Source organism: Aythya fuligula, chromosome 5 (genome assembly GCF_009819795.1).
Source record: "Aythya fuligula isolate bAytFul2 chromosome 5, bAytFul2.pri, whole genome shotgun sequence".
In the NCBI taxonomy this organism is placed as follows: domain Eukaryota; kingdom Metazoa; phylum Chordata; class Aves; order Anseriformes; family Anatidae; genus Aythya; species Aythya fuligula.
In genome coordinates, this window is record NC_045563.1 from 6,545,743 (window position 1) to 6,564,333 (window position 18,591).

At 40.7% G+C, this 18,591-nt stretch overlaps 1 protein-coding gene across 1 annotated transcript in view; it reads left to right on the forward strand.

Annotated features, from left to right (window-relative positions):
* The window catches only part of HIF1A (hypoxia inducible factor 1 subunit alpha), a 32,999-nt gene that overhangs the window by 3,933 nt on the left and 10,475 nt on the right, over positions 1 to 18,591 (forward strand). The window contains exons 2-9 of the mRNA XM_032189291.1: positions 10,094 to 10,284; positions 11,081 to 11,226; positions 11,327 to 11,411; positions 14,268 to 14,380; positions 15,490 to 15,692; positions 17,024 to 17,130; positions 17,282 to 17,429; positions 18,232 to 18,452. Coding sequence (XP_032045182.1) covers positions 10,094 to 10,284; positions 11,081 to 11,226; positions 11,327 to 11,411; positions 14,268 to 14,380; positions 15,490 to 15,692; positions 17,024 to 17,130; positions 17,282 to 17,429; positions 18,232 to 18,452 — 1,214 coding nt within the window. The remainder of the gene's footprint in view (positions 1 to 10,093; positions 10,285 to 11,080; positions 11,227 to 11,326; positions 11,412 to 14,267; positions 14,381 to 15,489; positions 15,693 to 17,023; positions 17,131 to 17,281; positions 17,430 to 18,231; positions 18,453 to 18,591) is intronic.

Sequence of the window (18,591 nt, forward strand, 5' to 3'; positions counted from 1 at the left end):
TTCTCTTTCCCGAGGAATGGCCATTGAGGGCTTCTTTAGGGCCACGTTAGGGTTCTGTAAGCCTTGCGAAGCGGGGTGGACGTGCGGTGCCATGCCGATCCTGCTACCAAGAGTAAGACTGGGCAGCAATGCAACAGGCAGCGTTTACTTCCTCCTCTGCATGTTGTGAGCACAGCTTGTAGACCTTTGTTCCTCCGTATCCTTGAATTGTATGCCTGGAGTTCATAAAGTTGTTTCCAGGACTCTGATTGCTGATGGCGAAGTGGAAAAGGAACAAAATCAGCTCCTACCAGCGCCAGCGAATGTCAGCAGTGTTGTGGTGTGAGCACGAGCTGTTCTGAGGCTCCTACGATCGTGCCTGTTTTTCGGTGTGCTGATCTGAAAGCCTTGGAGACTCTCCTTGAGCTGATCTAACAAAACGGATTAAATTCTCGTGCGTTTGTTCTGCACGGTAACAAAATTACACTAATGTGTGTTAGAGGGCTGGATTTCAGCTAGGTTCTCATGAGACTTTCCAGAGTTCAGGGCGATGGTGTATCGCAGGAACCACTGGGTTTGTGTATTCACTTTTGTGTACTGCAGGGGGAAAAAATCAGCAGTAGTGTCTCCCCTTAGCCGTGAAGAGCTTGGTGTTATGATATGCCAACAACACAATTCTCAGGCATTGTGAAGTGAACCCGGGTGGGAGGTACCGCCTGGTTCAGCAGTGGCAAGGGGAGTACCCAGATTTTCCTGGTGATACCACTCTTTCAAGGAGATGCAAATACAGATCAGATTACCGTGTGTGTTCTTCAAAAACAAAGCAACTTCAAAACAAAAACACATCTTGCGAGAACCTTAGCAAGGTGTAGTAACCTGTTTCCCACCTCTTGTGTTGCTAGCTGATGTCCAAAAGGAAGGAACGTTCCAGATTGCGAGTCATCAGCCCAAATGCTGCTTTTATCTCACCATAGGCAGGTGTTTACATGCCTCAAAAAATCCTAGGCAATGCATGGAAAGAACGGAGGCCTTACTCATCTTTTCATGTCATAACAGCCCTTTCTCTTTTGGATTTGAGAAAGTTTGAGCGCTTTGGAGCCTCTCTCAAGAACCCTCTTCTGTATCAGGGCAGGCAGAAGAGCGTGCAGGAGAATTTGTTTTCCACTGAGTATTGCTCCAAAACGGGAGATGCTTGGGGCGTTTATGACATTGGGAACTACAGAAATGGCCCAGGAGAAAAGAGGAGCCTTTGTGTTTTAATTAATGACAGAAAATTCAGGAAAGATACAGGTTTCCAAATTAGAGTTGGATGTGAAGGCTGTTAAGTTTTTCCTCGACTGAGATGTTATTTATCTTAAAATAAAACTCTATGAAAATTAAGCTCTGAAATTTAGAAACATGAAGTCAAGTGAATACATGCCAGCATACATGTATGTTTAAATACAGTTTATGTTGGTGACGAATGCTTTAGGCTGCTTTGATGTGGAGCCATAGCCTCAGTTGATGTAAATTAGCACGGGTTCATTGAAGCTGTGCCTGTTCGTACCAGCCTGGGGATTTGATCCAAGATATCAGAACTGATATCTCCAAGTGCATCGATGAGTTTCGTCACATGCAGAATTCGTCATTGCTTTCTGTTGCAGCCTGGTGATACGGTGACTTGTACAAAAATGTGGTGTTTTAAAATGTTGAGGTATTTCTAGCAGGCTATTTCACATGGTGTCTGCGGACGGTGGAGAACTGGTGCTTCAAGTAGATCCATTTGTAGTTCCTTTAAGATATCTAATACATAATAAACGCCATGTGCATTATAGACTCTAGAGAAACTTCAATTCTGTTTAATTTGGGGTGGTATGAATGCATACTTGTTAAGCATTCAGAGGAAAAATGTTACAAGAGATCCTATAACTCGCCACGTTAAAATAGAGCCTGAATTTCAAGTGAAGAATTGAGGAAACTGAATCATCGCGTTTGTGTGAAGAAATTTCTGCTATTATATTTACAGCAGCGGAAGGTTTTACCAAACAACTTATTAAATATCCCAAGTACCTTACTAAGTATCCCTTTCAACTCCTTTTGTAATAACCCTGGATGTGTTACCCGAAAAAGCTGCCCCGTGTTGTTTACCAGAACGCGTCGTGATCCCCTCGGTCCTAACTGATAGCGCCCATCTGGTTTTGGTTTGTGGAGGTTATGTTTCAAGAAGGAAAAGAACACCGAGGCCAGGAACCTTGTTTTTGTGGAATTATTTCACGCTGCTCACAACTGCGAGTAATTAATGAACTGCTAGGCCAGGAGGGAGTTCAGAAGCCTGCCTCCTCGTATTTTCCCCATGCTTACACCTGCTGGAAGATGTGGGAATGTATTCCTTGGAACAGAAGACTTGAAGCAATCATGTCACGTACAAAGGCTGCAAATGGGACTCTCTAAATGGAAGTGATTCAGCTGATAAGAGGAGTATTTGGTGCTCAGTCCTTCAGAAGAGGCTTTTTTTTCGTGCAAACCATTGAATCTCCTGGCTGTGGAACTGACACTGCTGCAGGCTCTTTATCCTGGCTATTGATGTAAGCATTTTTCTTGACTGCTCACTGGATCTGTTTGTTCTTTATTCATACAGAGAAATAGAACTTTATATTGCTTATTTCTATTTTTTTTTATTTTGTTCTTAAAACCTTTGACCATGAAATACCCTGATAGGCGAAAGCAGTTGAGGAATGCAAGGTGAAGAGATGAGGTGAAGAACCTGCGTTGAAGCACTGAGGAAAAACCTTCAGTCTCTGCTCTGGAAAACTCGAGTCTCCAACTGTGTGAGGATAGACTAGCTCCTAACTAAAACAGTGTTAGCTGCGAGGTCAAGTGAAGAACTCATCTTAGGGATATGTTTTTCATCTTTTTTGTGAGCCTGGCTGAAGCAAGAGCTACTAACAGCAGGAGTGTTGGAGCGGGGAGAGCACTTGAAGGTTAGTTCTGTCCGTGTCCAGGCATCATCTTCATGTAGTTTTTTAGTAATAACCATGATTTAACTACCATGCACCCTTCCCCCCGAAGGGTAGAGTACAGCTATTTAAAAGAAAAAAAGCCAAATAACATGGTTGAAAAAAAAAGTCTGGATTTTCTTACAAACAGCCTTTGTATGTCCTATGATTATTTTTACACAGTAAATTACTATGCACAGTGAAAATGTCTGGGGGTTACACTGTATAGTAAGACACAGCAGAATCGCTTCACCACGTTCTTAATTAGAAATACTAAATTTGGAAGCTTTTACCTTCTTATGCTTTCTAAGCAGGGAGAAGGAGGGTTTCCAGGTCAGCACGAGGCCAAGTACAGTTGATAGATAATCTTGGAAGTGTGGCCTTGCACTAGCTTTAGGAGTGCTAGGCTGCTGCTGGCTCTTTTATGCCATCATTTACCTGTTTGTAAGACGTCTGTTTATACAGACCTCATGGTCCTGGTAGTAAAACCTCTCGCTGTATTTTGTTCACCGTGTAGCTCTCAAGGAGAGCCAGCCCCTGCTATCACTCCGCAGGTAGGGATGGGTTTCAAAGCACTGCTCATTCAGAAGCTAACTCAGTTTGAACTGTCTGCTTGCTCTTAATTTGTTAGGTTTCTTTTCAGTTAAGAGGTTTTTAGTGGTGTTCAAATTATGTTAAATGCCCTTAAATAACCACAGCAATGTAAAGAAAGCAGCTTAAATTGCTTTGTCAGAAGAAAATGTACAAAGGAATGAAGCTTAACCAATAGTTTACATACAGAAGTGTTGTTTCTGTGCCTTAATGTTACTCTAGTTTTTACCGTTAAATTTCTTTTAAAATCTTAGAAATCCTTTAAATACAGTAGCTAATTTTCTGTGTTACGTTACTGGGCTTTAAAGTTCATTAATTCATAACGAGCAAGACTTTCATCTAGAAGATCACATGCTCGCAACTGCGCAGGAGATCAGGGTGTTGGTTATTCTACACAGATTACAAAATAAGGAAAACTGATAAATTGGCCATAATGGCAAAAGCAGTGATACTTAAAATCACATCAAAGCCAGAAGAGATGAAGCCGCAGCCTGGAGTTCATCGTGAGCTGGAAGCTGAGAGCTTGTGCTAATTGCGCGGTGCAGCTGGAGGAGGAAGGAAGGAGCACCCTTCCACACCAACCTGCAAAGAAAAACCTGTGGAAAATGTGCATGGAAGTTCACTGCAGGTCCTGGAGAGCCCGTCCCTCGATGATTCCTTTACCTGGAAGTTCTGATTGCGTTATATGTTGGAGAGCGGCGTCTGAAATACCTTTCCCTGCTCTCAGGAGGCCGGGTGCCAGCAGCAGGCAGTCCTATGAGGTGGCATATAGGATGAAGGTCCTCTGGCCCTCCTCTTTCTCGCCCCACTGCCTGGCTCTTCTGTTTTTTAAGACAAGCAGGCTTATTCCATGTGTGTGCTGGGCAGAAGGTGGGCAGGGGGTTGTTCTTGTGTTGTTTTAAAAAACACTTCATCATGCACTTGCTGTATGCTTAAAAAAGCGGATTTGAGTGGTGCCCTCTGTTTACATCATAAACCTGGTTTTCTTACGAAGGCCGCTTTATGGAAGTTGAATTGTGCTGCGCTAGTTTGCGGTAAGCGCTGGGCTCGGCTGGGTCCTCTTTCTGTGGAAGAAGAATTCGGTAAGCGCTGTGACCAGCAGCCCTGAACGAATCTAACCACAGTGACATCAAACCAGAGCATGTTCAGCGCAGCCTGAAGAGCAGAGCCCTGCTCTAGCGTGTTTTTGGGCAGCCCGTGCCTTTCTAGCAAGCCCGTGTCCGTGTGCACTGCTGCATGGTGGCAGGTGAGAGCTGTTGGTGTGAGGTTTTGGTTACGGCAGTGTGGCGATGCCCACGTGGAGGTACCTGCAGACCAGGAGCTGTGCCCCTGTCCCACACAGCTGTGCTGGCAGAAGCTCCCTTTTAGGCTGATGACCATTTCCTTCGAACTGCAGGAGAAAATTCAACCTGAAGGGCTAAACGCAAGGCCACTTACACGTCTCCTTTCTGAGTTCAAATACCCTCAATTGACATACAGCGTTAATGTATGATTTTATTGCAATAGCTGCATCTTGTCTTCTTTATTGCTTAAAGAAGAAAAACCAAAGCTGTGTTGTAGAAGATGTGGTCGTCCAAGCCTGCTGTTGCTGGCACTACTTTGACCGTCTCGGGAGAGTTGCTTCTGACCTGGGAGCACTGCGTATGAAATCTTGTGTTGGCAAACGAAGGAGATCAGAACTGAAAGCCACTTAAAGATCCATAACGAGAAGTTACAGCGTTTGAGACGCGTTATTCATTTGGATTGTATTCTTTCCACATGGTACACTTCTGTGAAACTGTTTAAATGCAGTATACAAACTCACTCAATTGTGGAAAACAATTCTGAGAAGGGGACTGTGAATCACTAACACGAGATGTTTGTAACTTTTTTTTTTTAAAGAATGTTCTCAGGCCTGAGTCAGGAAAGATGAGGCCGGATTAATTCCCGTGTGCACAATAGCTGTTTTACATGGGAATTGAAAACACCTACAAAGGAGTAATCTGAGTAGAGGAAGGGTAAGGTAGTATGAACAAGTGTGCAGCTAGAAAGGAGAGAAAATAAATAGCAGTACAGCAACATACAGAAGAAAGTAAAACAATGTAATGCTGTGTACACGATGCAGAGTTGTCCTTGACGCTGGGTGATGATTTAAGAAACTAGAACGAGGCAAAGTTCATATGCCACAGCTATAAAAATTGGTCAGTGTGCAGGTCTTAAATCTCATTAGCAATTTTTAATTTCAATGTATTGGTTACTAATGGCATTTTCCAGGGTTCTTCTTGGTCTCTGTTAGTGGTGTTAAGTAAGGAGGAATGGGGCAGCTTTCAGTGTGGCTGTGGATTGGTTTTATACTTGAGGAGAGGAAAACAGGGTTATTTTAAGAAGACTGTGGAGCTGCTTGTAGAAATGTGCCGTGGTGGGGTCTTGGGGATGATTCGGTGAACAATGAATTGTTTAAGAAAGATGCTGTGGCCCCAGTAGCCCATGTGGCTGCAATTACAGGCATTGCATGTCGAGTACGGGGGCTGCCTTGACATCTGCAACCGGTGCACGTGTGGCTGCTGCTGGTGGGCTCTGCCTGAAGGCTGCTGGGCTGGCTCTTGCTTGCTGTGAAAGGCTGCTGTAAGACGTCTGTTTATATTCACCGTTGTTTTAAAGCCCTTCTCGTGTGGGGCAGGAGTGGGAGCCTGGGTAATACCCTTCAGCTGAGCCCTTTGTTTAGCTGCAGTGAATCTTGGTGGTGAAATAGGGCTTTGCTTCGGGTGTCTGACTTGGGTAGCTTTGGGAACTCAGCTGTTTGTTCAGCCATTACATGCGAACATCTCTCACATGTAAGCTGTGCTTAGTATTGGTCTTAATATTGTCAGCAGAGCCCTGTTTTCGGTGAGCTGCAGCGTGTGTCCTGCGTTAGATTGATTTCTGCTTCTGTATTCTGGTGGTGGGAACACAAAATGGAAACGAATGTCTGGCACTGAAATCGGGCAGGAAACATACCTGAAAACGCATGCAATTTCCTGCCTACAGTGGGCATTTCTGATATTTTCATTGCATGTATAATCTGCTCTTCAATGGAGATCTTTCTTCCGAATCCTTAGGTGGCTTTCTTTTATGCGAAACAGATAGCAGGAGGTTGAAATCGTTCTGAAGTTGCTTTTCTTTTAAATGGGACTTGGATTCCCGTTCCCCTTACAGGGTACGCCTGCTGTGGAGACCGTGATTTTTAAGCATAGGCACTTCTGAAATGGCTCTTCAGTTATGTGACTTATTTAATCTTAGTGCTAGTTCACATCTTAGTGTCTAAAGGCCCCTTCCTTGAGCTCCCTTTTTATGCTTGCTGACGGAGCTCACTTCAGAGATGTGTTTTCTGTATGGGAATTCAACGTCCTTTAATTGACTACAGAGAAATTTGTGGGCAGCTGCACACACCGTGCTTTCTCATTTACTTTGTGCAACTCGAAGCAACAAAGCTCAGATTAGTTACAACAGTAAAGGGATTTTTTTGCTTTTCTTTTTTGTATCTGGTGCCATCCCAGGTTGAGGTAACTCTGACTTCACTTGGTAATTAAACCTCATTTGTGAAAGACCTTTTCCCCATTAATTTGATCCAGTAAAGAAACGCTCTTTGAAGCTGGAGATTAATCTTCCTATTTAAATTGCTGGGTTTTACTCCGATTAGTTACAGCTTAGTTTTCAACAACAGCTAAAAATAGCAAGCTGTTGTGCTGTACAGTTTAACCATCTATCTATAGTAGTAGCCTTTCTCGTAAGGAAATATATAGCAAGGGGGAGACCAGAGCCTGCCTTGTGGACACCAGCTCTTGGTATTAACATTTTGGCTTTGCTGGGACACCAGCACTTGGTGCAAACACTTCGGCTTCACATGAGTTTTGCCCATTGTAACACCGGGCAGAGCTCCAGCAGGCAGCACCCAGTTCTCTTGCTCTGGGATTAATTTTTAACGGCGGTGCTATGAGCTTGATTTGAGCGGTATTTCAGCCGGTAATTAATAATTCAGTGGCCACGAGAAGTTGTGTGCTAAAGTATGCCAAAACCAAACAAAATCTAGAAAGTGGCTGAAATATTTTCAAGAACATGGAGCGTTCACAAAGAAAATACAATCTTAGCTCTTCCTCTTACAACTTGTGAGGTGAGCAGCTATTTCCATTTTTCTTTTTTTTCATTTTTTTACATGACAGTGCTGCCTGCAGTTTAAAGGGAAGCCATAGCAAGGTGCTGGCAGCCAGGCAGATGGAAGTGAATTACTTCAAGTAATTCTCCCTTGCCTTTCTGTAGCAGAGCAAATTTTTCACATGTGAAGGGATCTGGAATGAGTAGCTAACAAGGGTTAAAGCAGAAGGATAAAGGTGAAGCTGTCAAAGGCAGCATAATTACTTGTTTTACCTGTGTCAGAAGTGAGCTCTGTGGTCCGGGAAAAGGACAAAGAATTGGGAAGGGTTTTTCACCTCCGCCCTTAGTTTTCTTCCAAGAGAAAAGGTACTTGAGGCCTGACTTCAGTAAGAAATACTTAATCAGGTTAAATTACTGAAATCTTTTTTCAGTATTGTACATTCAGTATTCAATTTGTTTCAGCCTGACCATTTCAGGCTGCTAGTAGTGACATTCAGACTACACCTGCACGTTGGGAACCTCAAACTTCTCAGACCCAGATACCAGTTCTGGAGCAGGAATATCTGCCTTCAGGTTGAGACTGAATGGACAGAAATCTGCAATAAGAGAGATCATCAGTTATTTTGTGCTACCTGTTTGGGGAACGCAAGCTATACTCACAGAAACTGATTGATTTACTGTGTATCAGGATTTTTTTAAACTAATATAACCATAAATTAGTTATCCAAAGGCCTCCATTACTATTATTTTGATATATTGTTTCTCATGATAAAGAAGTGCTGGTTTTGTGACCTTGCAACCTGATTCTGCCACAAAGGAGGTAACAATCACACCCTTACCTATTATGAAATATACCTTACCTATTATAAAATGTAGGATTCAGAAAACAAAGCTTTTAATGCTTTCTGCTGTTGGCAGTGCCGAAGGGGTAGAAGACAGGCATGGTGTATCCCATCCGTGCCTTACAGTTTCCCAAAGTTGGCAAAAATTAAGGTAGTCACAGAAGAAATCCTGATGGCTCACTTTGTCTCTAAAACAACCCTTTAAACTTCTTTATTTCAAGGCATTCGTGCTTCCCAGGTCGGTCTTATGTACACCAGTAGTGTGGTCACTTGGGTGCTCGTGCACAAACGAAGCAGGTTTTTTGGCTGTTGCGAGCAGCACATTATTTATGCATGTGTTTAACTGCTTACACTGAACCTGGTCGTTATTGCCCGGGTATTATCAGCCAGTGAATCACTTTCCTCTGTCATCTGTGGTACCTCTCGCAGGACGATGTGCTAATTAAAAAGATTTTTTTGCACAAACTTAGCAGTGAGAAATTGGCAATGCTACTGCTTGCCTTTTAAGTCTATTGAAATTAAAAAAAAAAAATGTATTTCCTAAACTGTTGGTAGCAAATATAACACAGTATAACAAAGGCTTATCTCCCGTCATCTTCAGCTAGTGACGCTTGGTCTCTTTATGGTAACATTCATGTGCTTTGAATTATAAAAGCAGTGTTTGTGGGCATGTTATTTATCTTACAACTTGCATTCAAGTAGATGGGAAAAAGGGGATCCTACAGATCAGTACAGCTGCGTTTTGCATCCTGGTTGTATGTAAGCAGAAGATGGGATGCCTTTGAAAGACACACACATACATATGTGTGTATATATTAAAAAAGAAAGATGCAAAACCATATGGTACTACTTTCCATAGGCCATTTAAAAGTAAAAGCACATTTCAGTGCAGTTATTTTCCACTGATGTGGGCACCTGGAAAAGGGAGGGTTACTGGGATCATGGCTGGGGAGCACAGCTGTGTCTGTGCCTGCTCTTGGCGAGCTGTCACTGACTTGATGTGAGCTGAAGAGGCAGTGCAAGGGGCTGTGCTGGAGGAAGAAGTGGGAAGGGGACTTTTTTGAAGCACTTGCAAAGCAGGACACCTCACACCGTATGGGTAGGCTTGCTTATCTGACCTGTTTGGCAGGCTCCGTAGGGATGAATGACAGCTTTAGCATGTGAGGGATGGGGTGGTAAGAGGAAGAGCGCGGAGAGTAGAAATGATATTACTGGAGCATTAGACTAGAAACTTAAACTGTGGTATTTTGGATGAATTTTAGGTGTTAAGAACCAGGAAGGAGAAAGTTTGGAGGCTGGAGAGGCAGCAGTCAAGGTGTGAGACAAGGACTGCGAGAACTGTAGAGTTTGTAGATGTCTGTGTGAAGAACTGATTTTTTTCTGCTGGAAGACTTTGTGGTTTTGAATCTAATTCTGTCAGAACCCGATTGCTGCAGAGCTATATATACAGAATTACATTTAAATATATAAATTGAGGTTTTAAATAATCCAACTTCAATAACTGGTTAATTGGCTCCTGGGCAGCTTAGGCAGCTTCAAACTGAACTTAAGAGAATTTCGTAGTTTTCATATTAACCCCAAACTTTGTTTATACAGGATTAGTTCTGAACGCAGGAAAGAAAAATCAAGAGATGCAGCTCGATGCCGAAGAAGCAAGGAGTCGGAAGTCTTCTACGAACTTGCTCATCAGCTGCCTCTTCCGCACACGGTGAGCGCCCACCTTGACAAGGCCTCCATCATGAGGTTGACCATCAGCTACTTGCGCATGAGGAAGCTGCTGGATGCTGGTAAGCAGATAAATTGTCAGCAGGATCTGGAAAAGGGACTGGAGATATGTTGAGGAAGGATATATTTCTAAAATGTTTCAGCAGTTGAAAAACAATTAATAGTCGCATCCTTTATATGGAAAGATAGAAGACCTTTCAGCAAAAAGATGGCACAAGAAAATATGGCCAGTGTTTAATTTAATCGACTTTGTTTCTCTCTGTTCTGACCCTTCTCCCAGAGTTAACTTCTTTCATTTAACTTTTATTTATTTATTTTTTTTTACCCTAGGGAATTAAGGCTTTACTAAACTGTAGAAGGTTGGTGTAGGGCTGACGTAGCTAACTGTATGTGTTTCTCTTTAGTGTAAATTGGAAGAAATTCTTATGATTCGAATTCTGCTGAAGGTGAAGTTAACCCAGGGTACATCTGCCACCGATGCTGTACTAGTTATTTGTACTCATCTACGCCTACCTATACCATACAAAGGAGTAGCTTTGTTTGTCTCGTAGGAAGCCCCTGAGAAAATTTTGTAAGGTCTCTTTGAGGCAAATGGTAGTATTTTTGCCAATTAGACTTTCCTTAAATTGGGAGGCTTATTGGTGTTTGTATCAAAGCACAGATGTTAAATGTCACTCTGATTTTCTCTGACTCATGGTAGACCTTGAATTTAATTTATCACTTACTTAAGTAAATTATGCTACTTCTGAGCAGCCCTGCAAGATTGGCTCCTTGTAGACTGGTGCCAGAAGTCATTCCTGATAGTAAGCAAAGAATGATTGATGCTTACTTTTAATATAAATGTGTGGGTCCTTATAGGTGAGCTGGAGACAGAAGCCAAAATGGAGAAGGAACTGAACTGTTTCTACCTGAAAGCTCTTGATGGATTTGTCATGGTTCTCTCTGAAGATGGGGACATGATTTACATGTCTGAAAATGTGAACAAGTGTATGGGACTCACTCAGGTGAAATATTGACATTTCCTAAGACTGCTCCAAATCTGTAAAAGTTGTTACACTTTTGTATGTATGAAGTTAGACACCTGTATACCTCTTACTTTTGCAGTTTGAGTTGACGGGGCACAGTGTATTTGATTTCACTCATCCATGTGACCATGAAGAGCTGAGAGAAATGCTTACGCACAGAAATGGTGAGAATGAAAAAACAATCTATTTAATTTACTTATGGATAGCTCCTGTTGGCATTAGTACAGTTGGATATCTGCCAGGTAAAGGAATTGAGAGAACAAACTAGTATGCTTTGCTGCCTAGATCTCAAAGTAAGTCATTTTCAGACATAATAAAAACAGAAATAGCCAGAATGTTTTGGAGATACTCTAATTTAGGACACATAAGACTTTATTCGTACACTTTTAATGTTAAAAAAAATAATTAAAAAGATGAACAGAATTACTGAGGGTTGAAAGAATTAGCATGCCTACAGGAATTAAATAAATGTAGAGGTAGGTTGAGTGAGAATGATCGTAAGTGATTGCTATAGAAGTGTATGGAGAAGTAAAGTTGTTATGTTTGTCTTGGTCTCAGCTTGCCTTTGCAGGACAGCTTAAAAGCAAATGGCTTCTTCCAGAAATCTGTGGTGTTACATTTAGTACACAGAAATGATGGTATATTTAGGACGCAGAAAAACTAATTGGGTAGTGGTCCTAGGGATATCGGATACTCTTTGCTTTGTTAAGAATAAAAAAGAACACTTGGAAAGCCCCAAAAAGCGACTGTTAATTCTGGGCTTCAGTGTTTATGCTTCACTGCACCTTTTAACTGGTGCATGAAATTGGTATCTTTTCACAGATTTCAGACTTTTCCTTCCTCCATGGAAGGGAATAGAACACCATATTCACATATGCTGTACGCTTTGGGATTTAACAAATGCCCATGAATTACTGCCTTTAAGTCTTCTAAAGGTTTGTTAATGACTCTAAAGACTTGGCAACATGCATGTCTCCAAACAAATCTGCTTTACTCAGTTGTTATAAATCTAAAATTGGACCTCTCTAATTCCTGTTCCATCAAACAAGAGGGTTATATAGACTCTGAATCTAGGTAGTCATAAATTACCATGTCATTAGGACTGACCTCTGCTTTCTTGTATAGCTGTAATTGTATTTAATTCAGTGGAAGCGACCAGATACAGTATCATTGTGGTAAGGGCCCTGACTTTGACTTTGTAAGCATTTTCTAAAATTCTCTGTCCCTAATACTGAAGTGTTTTTTTAAGGTTAAATTAGACATTTCCCTCTTTCTTCTCCCCTCTTGGAATACACTGATGTATTTGGAGGGGGAAAAAGTCACAAAAGCAGTGTAAAAGCTGGTCTAGTTGCAAAAGCATGTTCTTAAAAACGTAGTGTGAGTGAGTTTCATGCAAACCAACTCTCGCATGTCTAAATTGACCAGACTGGCATACGATGTCTGGAAAACATTATTACTAAATCTGTTTCGCAAATGAAGTTGGCAGACAGAAGTCTAAATTAGAGTAATAATAGTACATTTTTATATTTATTATTATTCCCAGGTTGCAGCTACTGCACCTCTTACATCAGTGGAATTATTGCGATTTGAGTATTAAACACTTCTCTTTGGGATTGTGCAGGTGCAAATGAAAACAGCTGCCATTGGCAGAAACTGAACTGCCTTCTGATTTTAGAAGGTTGCTTTTTTACTTTCAAAGCTGGTGACTTTAAAAATAACATCAGACTTGAGAAAGTTGCTCCCTCTTTTACAGCTGCTGCTTAAAGCAGAGCCTTAAGCATCAGGACTTCATCCCAAAACATTGCATGATTTTCAATTATGAACATCTAGATTGGTTTAGCTCTTTTAAAAACATAATGAAATAAGGCTGTTTCTCTGAACTCTGCATTATTATTACTTTTCCTCCTTTATTGAGGGTTATGATGTGGCAAAGAGTAGGCTTGTCCCCATTAGTCTTTGCGTCTGCTGGAAGTGATAGACAAAGCAGCGTAGTGGCTTTACTGTTTTCTGATGGATTTTATCAAGCTGGTAGTGCAAACCACACCACGAAGAATTTCATCGCAACTGCTGCCTGTGGAGGATGGGCAAACTATTATAGAAGCTTGTATCAGAAGTAAGCTTGCGTGTTCTGAACTTCCACACTGCCACGATTTGGGCCTCAATGTTTAGTAGCCCTCTGCAAGCTCACTGTTTTCCACTGCTCTTTTTCCTAGGTGCTTTGTTGCCTTTGTCCATGCACAGCGAGCTACTTGCAGCTCTCCTGATAGCATCAGTTTGTGTTTTCTGTGCCCAAAATAGGCTTTGCGTTTTTGAGTAGCCTAGCTAGTAATTGACTTTGAAAGGTTCTCCTCTCTAAAGGCAAAACCTTAATTTAGAGCCTGCTGCTAGCGAGTAAGACTGAAAAACGAGTACCACGGATATTAATTTGTATCAGGTTGTCTTGACTTCTTTCAAGAATGCTAATAAGTGTGTTTAAAAACTTGGTCCCTGCTTACTCTAAGAGTATAAATCCCTGTGGAAACACTCGGATGCATTTAAACATTAATTAACACTTAATTCTGAATTAAAAAAAAAAATTAAAATACTGCAGTCCTGAAGAGGAATGGGCCCAAAACATATGTGGACCTCCCTGCAGTGAATTACTGATCTGTTTTAATTCAAAGCAACTTAAAGTACTTCTCATTCTGTATATGCTTCTCTCGTCCCCTATTGCAACTTCAAAATATATTAAATTCTCAGTCTCTCCCTGCCTTTTTCCTGAAATCTGGGAGTGTGGAGTTGGCTACAAATACAACACTGATCTTAAAACAGTGAAAGTTCATTTTTTTTGCCTACCTCACAGCAAAACTCATTCTGAAAAGCTTTATTAATCAAAAGTGCTTCTAGTTTTATTAGCTGGTTTTTTTCCACAGTTCTATAACACGGGTTTTTGAGTGGTGGGTTTTTTGGTTTATTTTTTTGAATACAGTCAGAAGATGCTCCAAGAGTTTAAGAACTGGTTTACTATTTACTTTTGCTAGGTCCTGTGAAAAAGGGCAAAGAACAAAACACGGAGCGCAGCTTTTTTCTCAGAATGAAGTGCACACTGACCAGCAGGGGAAGAACAGTGAATATAAAGTCTGCTACGTGGAAGGTAATGAATACAAAGGAATACTTGCATAGGTTGGCAGCTTCCTTTTCAGATGTCATAACTTGCTGTATTTCAACATTTTCCCTTCACGTAACTTGAGCTGGAGTTTCAGTAAGTACTTAACTAATTTAATGATTGTGCTTCAATATGCTGAATTTTAATGCTGAGTGCATCGGGATGCAACTGAAACAATGTTTTTAAAATTTGTTTTTCAAAAGCCTTTAAATTAATTCTCCACTTTAAATTAGAGGTTGTTCACTTATTAGAAATTACAATTACTAAACGTTTGTGTAAAGCCTCCTCTGAGAAAATATACTTGACACCACTTGCACTGATACCTGATTCCTTTTGATTCGGTATTGTAAGTACGACATCGAGGTCTCTGAGAAGGACTTGTATGTTGTTCTTTCTGAAGTTGCTGGCTATCCCTTTTGTAGTAATCAGAATAAAAAGAGCCCAGTCTGGTAACTCTGAAATGAATGCATTTTCTCCTGTGGAAAAAATGTAACCTTTTACTGTATGAAGTGGCATTACAGCTCAAAATATTCTTTTTAATTTGCTCTTGATCAAACAATTTGTTTCTTGTTCCTCTTTGCTGCTGTATGTAAACAATTTTACTTCAATTTTTTTTTTAAAAAAAAAAAAAAAAAGAAATGGGGGGAGGACAGAAAATGCAAAGCTGCTCATCTTTTGAAGAACACACTTGATTTCTCCTTTTAACATCTAAAATGGAGGCTGCTCCTATTACCATAGCTTTCAAGTTGGCTTAGTAGGATGCCTTTTGCTGAGGTAATTGCTTACCAGTGTAATTAATGTAACTTTAAAAGAAGAACAACTGACAGAAAAGCAGAAACTTCTAGCGTTGCTTCTGCAAACACCAGAGAGGAAGGAGTTGGCAGCCAGCGAACTGACTGCAGCCTGCGCAGCGTGAGGAAGAGAGCTGGCTGTACTTTAACAATCAGATGGAAAGGACTGCTGGGTTCCTGCTGTTGATAGCACAGCGTAGAGAGGTGGGGAGGGGAGAACTCCCTCAGGGGGTGCTGATGGAAGTGCAGTCTGTGTGGTCTGAGAGAAAACAACCTGGTCTCTTCTGAAATGTAACTGTCCCACAGGTCCTGCACTGCACCGGGCACATCCGCGTGTACGACACGTGCAGTAACCAAACTCACTGTGGCTACAAGAAGCCTCCCATGACGTGCTTGGTGTTGATATGTGAACCTATTCCTCACCCATCCAACATTGAGGTCCCGCTGGACAGTAAAACGTTCCTCAGTCGTCACAGTCTCGATATGAAGTTTTCCTATTGTGATGAAAGGTAAACTACATTTTGTGCTTAACAGCTGTGCTCATTTGAAGGATTTGCAGGGGTTGTATGTGTGGTGGCTAATGTAGGACTTAGGGAGTGAGACTATGTAAAAGCATAACTTGATTCTTCTGCAAAATGGAGTTGTTGCTGGGATGCTTTGGGTTTTACTAACCGATCAGGATGTTTTATGTAAAAGCTAAATTCTTAAATTTAAGCAAAATGTAGGGTTATTACTTGAGAATAATACCACTGCCTGTTCACACTGGCCTTCAGTAATGTGGTAACAATTAAATTTAAATGAAAAAATCGTTCTGGACACTGAAAAAGATGGGGAAGGATTTTAAGATCCTTGAAGATGACTGAAAAGAGTACATGTATAATATTTGTCAAGCACATTTCCTTGCAACACCTTCTTCCCCACCCTTTCCTCAGATCAGCATCTGCTGGCTCCAGTCAAGAAAAAAAAGCTCTGTACTTTTAATGCAATAACATCTGCAAAAATAACATTTTCTGTTAGAAATCACAGATGTAGTCTAATAAATACTGCTCTTACTATTATCTGGAAAATTCAGCTTGACAAATTTGAAAAGCAGAAGTGAAAGAAATCATTGGCCTAAGGTTTTCTCAATTGGGTATTACCTGTTACTGCTTGCTAAGACTTTCCTTTTATTTATACCAGAAATTAATTTCTTAATTAGTTGCTGCAGTTAGATGCAAGGTATGTTAGTGCATGTTATTTTCTGACCTCTGCAATACCTTCACCTTGGTTGGATTTGTGGTATCACATAGAAGGGTACTTATTTGGTCACATTGTGTGTGTAAAATAGGGCAAAGAAAAGGGCCAAAGAAATCCTTTCTTCTAGTTAGCACTGCCCTCTAGGGGCTGAAGAAAATACTGTTTCCTTTGTAGACAGTGGGAAGAACAAATTGGATTCCTAATTTGTCTTAGCAGCATGGTTAAAACTGTTAAAGCATATCTTTATAATTTTATTATGTTCTCACATTTGTGTAAGCTGTATATTCTTATCCATAAGTCGCTTGTCTACCTTTAAGCAAAAAAACAAGGACTAGGAAGCAGGAATATACATAATCCTGTCTATCATGGGATATGATTAATACATATTCAGTGAGAAGTAAAATCCTATGCCTGCTGAACCTTCTCTTTTAAATAAGCATTAAGAAATAGCACTTCAAAATGAACTCACACTAAACCACCATTGCTGCTAATGTATATGGGAGAGATTCTTAAGAACTCCGTGTATCTGCAAGCATCTGTGTGCTCTAGTATTTTCACTGCTCAGTGTCTGCTTCTACTTAGCAACCTCTCCCTTGTCTTAAAGAATTACAGAGCTGATGGGATATGAACCAGAGGAACTACTGGGTCGTTCCATCTATGAGTACTACCATGCGCTGGATTCTGATCATCTGACCAAAACGCACCATGACAGTAAGTGGGGAAGATGCAGCACCGGGGGAAAACAAGAGCATATCAAGGGTTTTCTTTTAACTGCAGATAGGAATCTGCAGAGAATATTTATCTTGAAAACTGACTTTCTTTTCCTGCCTGTGGTTAAAGCTGATGTCCTTTCTTTTTTCAGTGTTCACAAAAGGGCAGGTGACAACAGGGCAGTACAGAATGCTTGCTAAACAAGGTGGCTATGTCTGGGTTGAAACTCAAGCAACTGTTATATACAACACTAAGAATTCCCAGCCACAGTGCATAGTATGTGTAAACTATGTGTTGAGGTAAGTTGAGTGGATATTGCCATTTTTGACACGATTTCTTTGAAGGCTCAGATTCTGATGGCCCTGCATCTTTTTTTCCCCCTGTTATGATGTTGCTATGTTGTTTTCTTGCCAATTAGATTTTGACTTAAAATACTGCTAGTCAAAGGATTAGCAGTTGTATTTAAAAACAAATACAAAAGCCACTTCTTTGATCTAGTGATGTCATTTGGAAGACCTCTGCAGGCAAATGAGTATAGGACCAACCTCTTCTGGGTTTTACTATGATGGAAACGTCTGAGAATTTCTGTGCATTCTGTATGTTTATTTAATCTTTGTACACAGTCTGGAGCGATTTATTTTACTAATCATTCTTGCTGATGTAGTCAGAGCAGCAATAATCGTATCTCAATCCTATTTATCTTCCTCGGGATTCTTTTAACTGAAAGCTTCAAGTTAAAGCAGACTTGTTAACTATTTTTCTGCACCTGTAGAGTAGTCCTAAGTTTTTCAAAAATTTAGTGAATGTACTAGTGTCAGTCTGTCACCATATGGTACATTTGTTTAAAACAAAGTTTTTTGTTTTTTTTATGTAAATCTGCAATTTTCTGTTTTTTTTTTTTTTTTTTGATGCTTTCTGAAAAGTATGTCTATTTACTTATTACCTTTTTATGGCACCAGAATTAGTATTTGCTTTGTCTGTTACATTTGAGGAAATATTTTCGTTAGCTTTTAATCACTTGCAACTTACAAACCATTAAGGCTGAATTTTAGCTGTGCATTAGTTGTTTTTTTAATAATCATCTTCCTTTCTGTCTGGCAGTGGAATTGTTCAGAAGGACTTGATTTTTTCCCTTGGACAAACTGAGTGTATGCTGAAACCAGTGGAGTCTCCAGATATGAAAATGACCAAAATATTCAACAAAGATGACCTGGATGATACCAACAACCTTTTTGAAAAACTTAAACAGGAACCAGATGCTTTAACTGTGCTGGCTCCAGCTGCTGGAGACACAATTATCTCTCTAGATTTCAGCAGTAATGGTGGGTGTGTGTTTAAATTGGAGAGCATGCTAATTAGTAAAGCTAGTGTTTTACAGTGAACTTCAGAAAATAAGCTCTGAGTATCACTGCCTAGTGATATTTCAGCCACTATTGAAATTTAATGAGGTCCGTAGACACG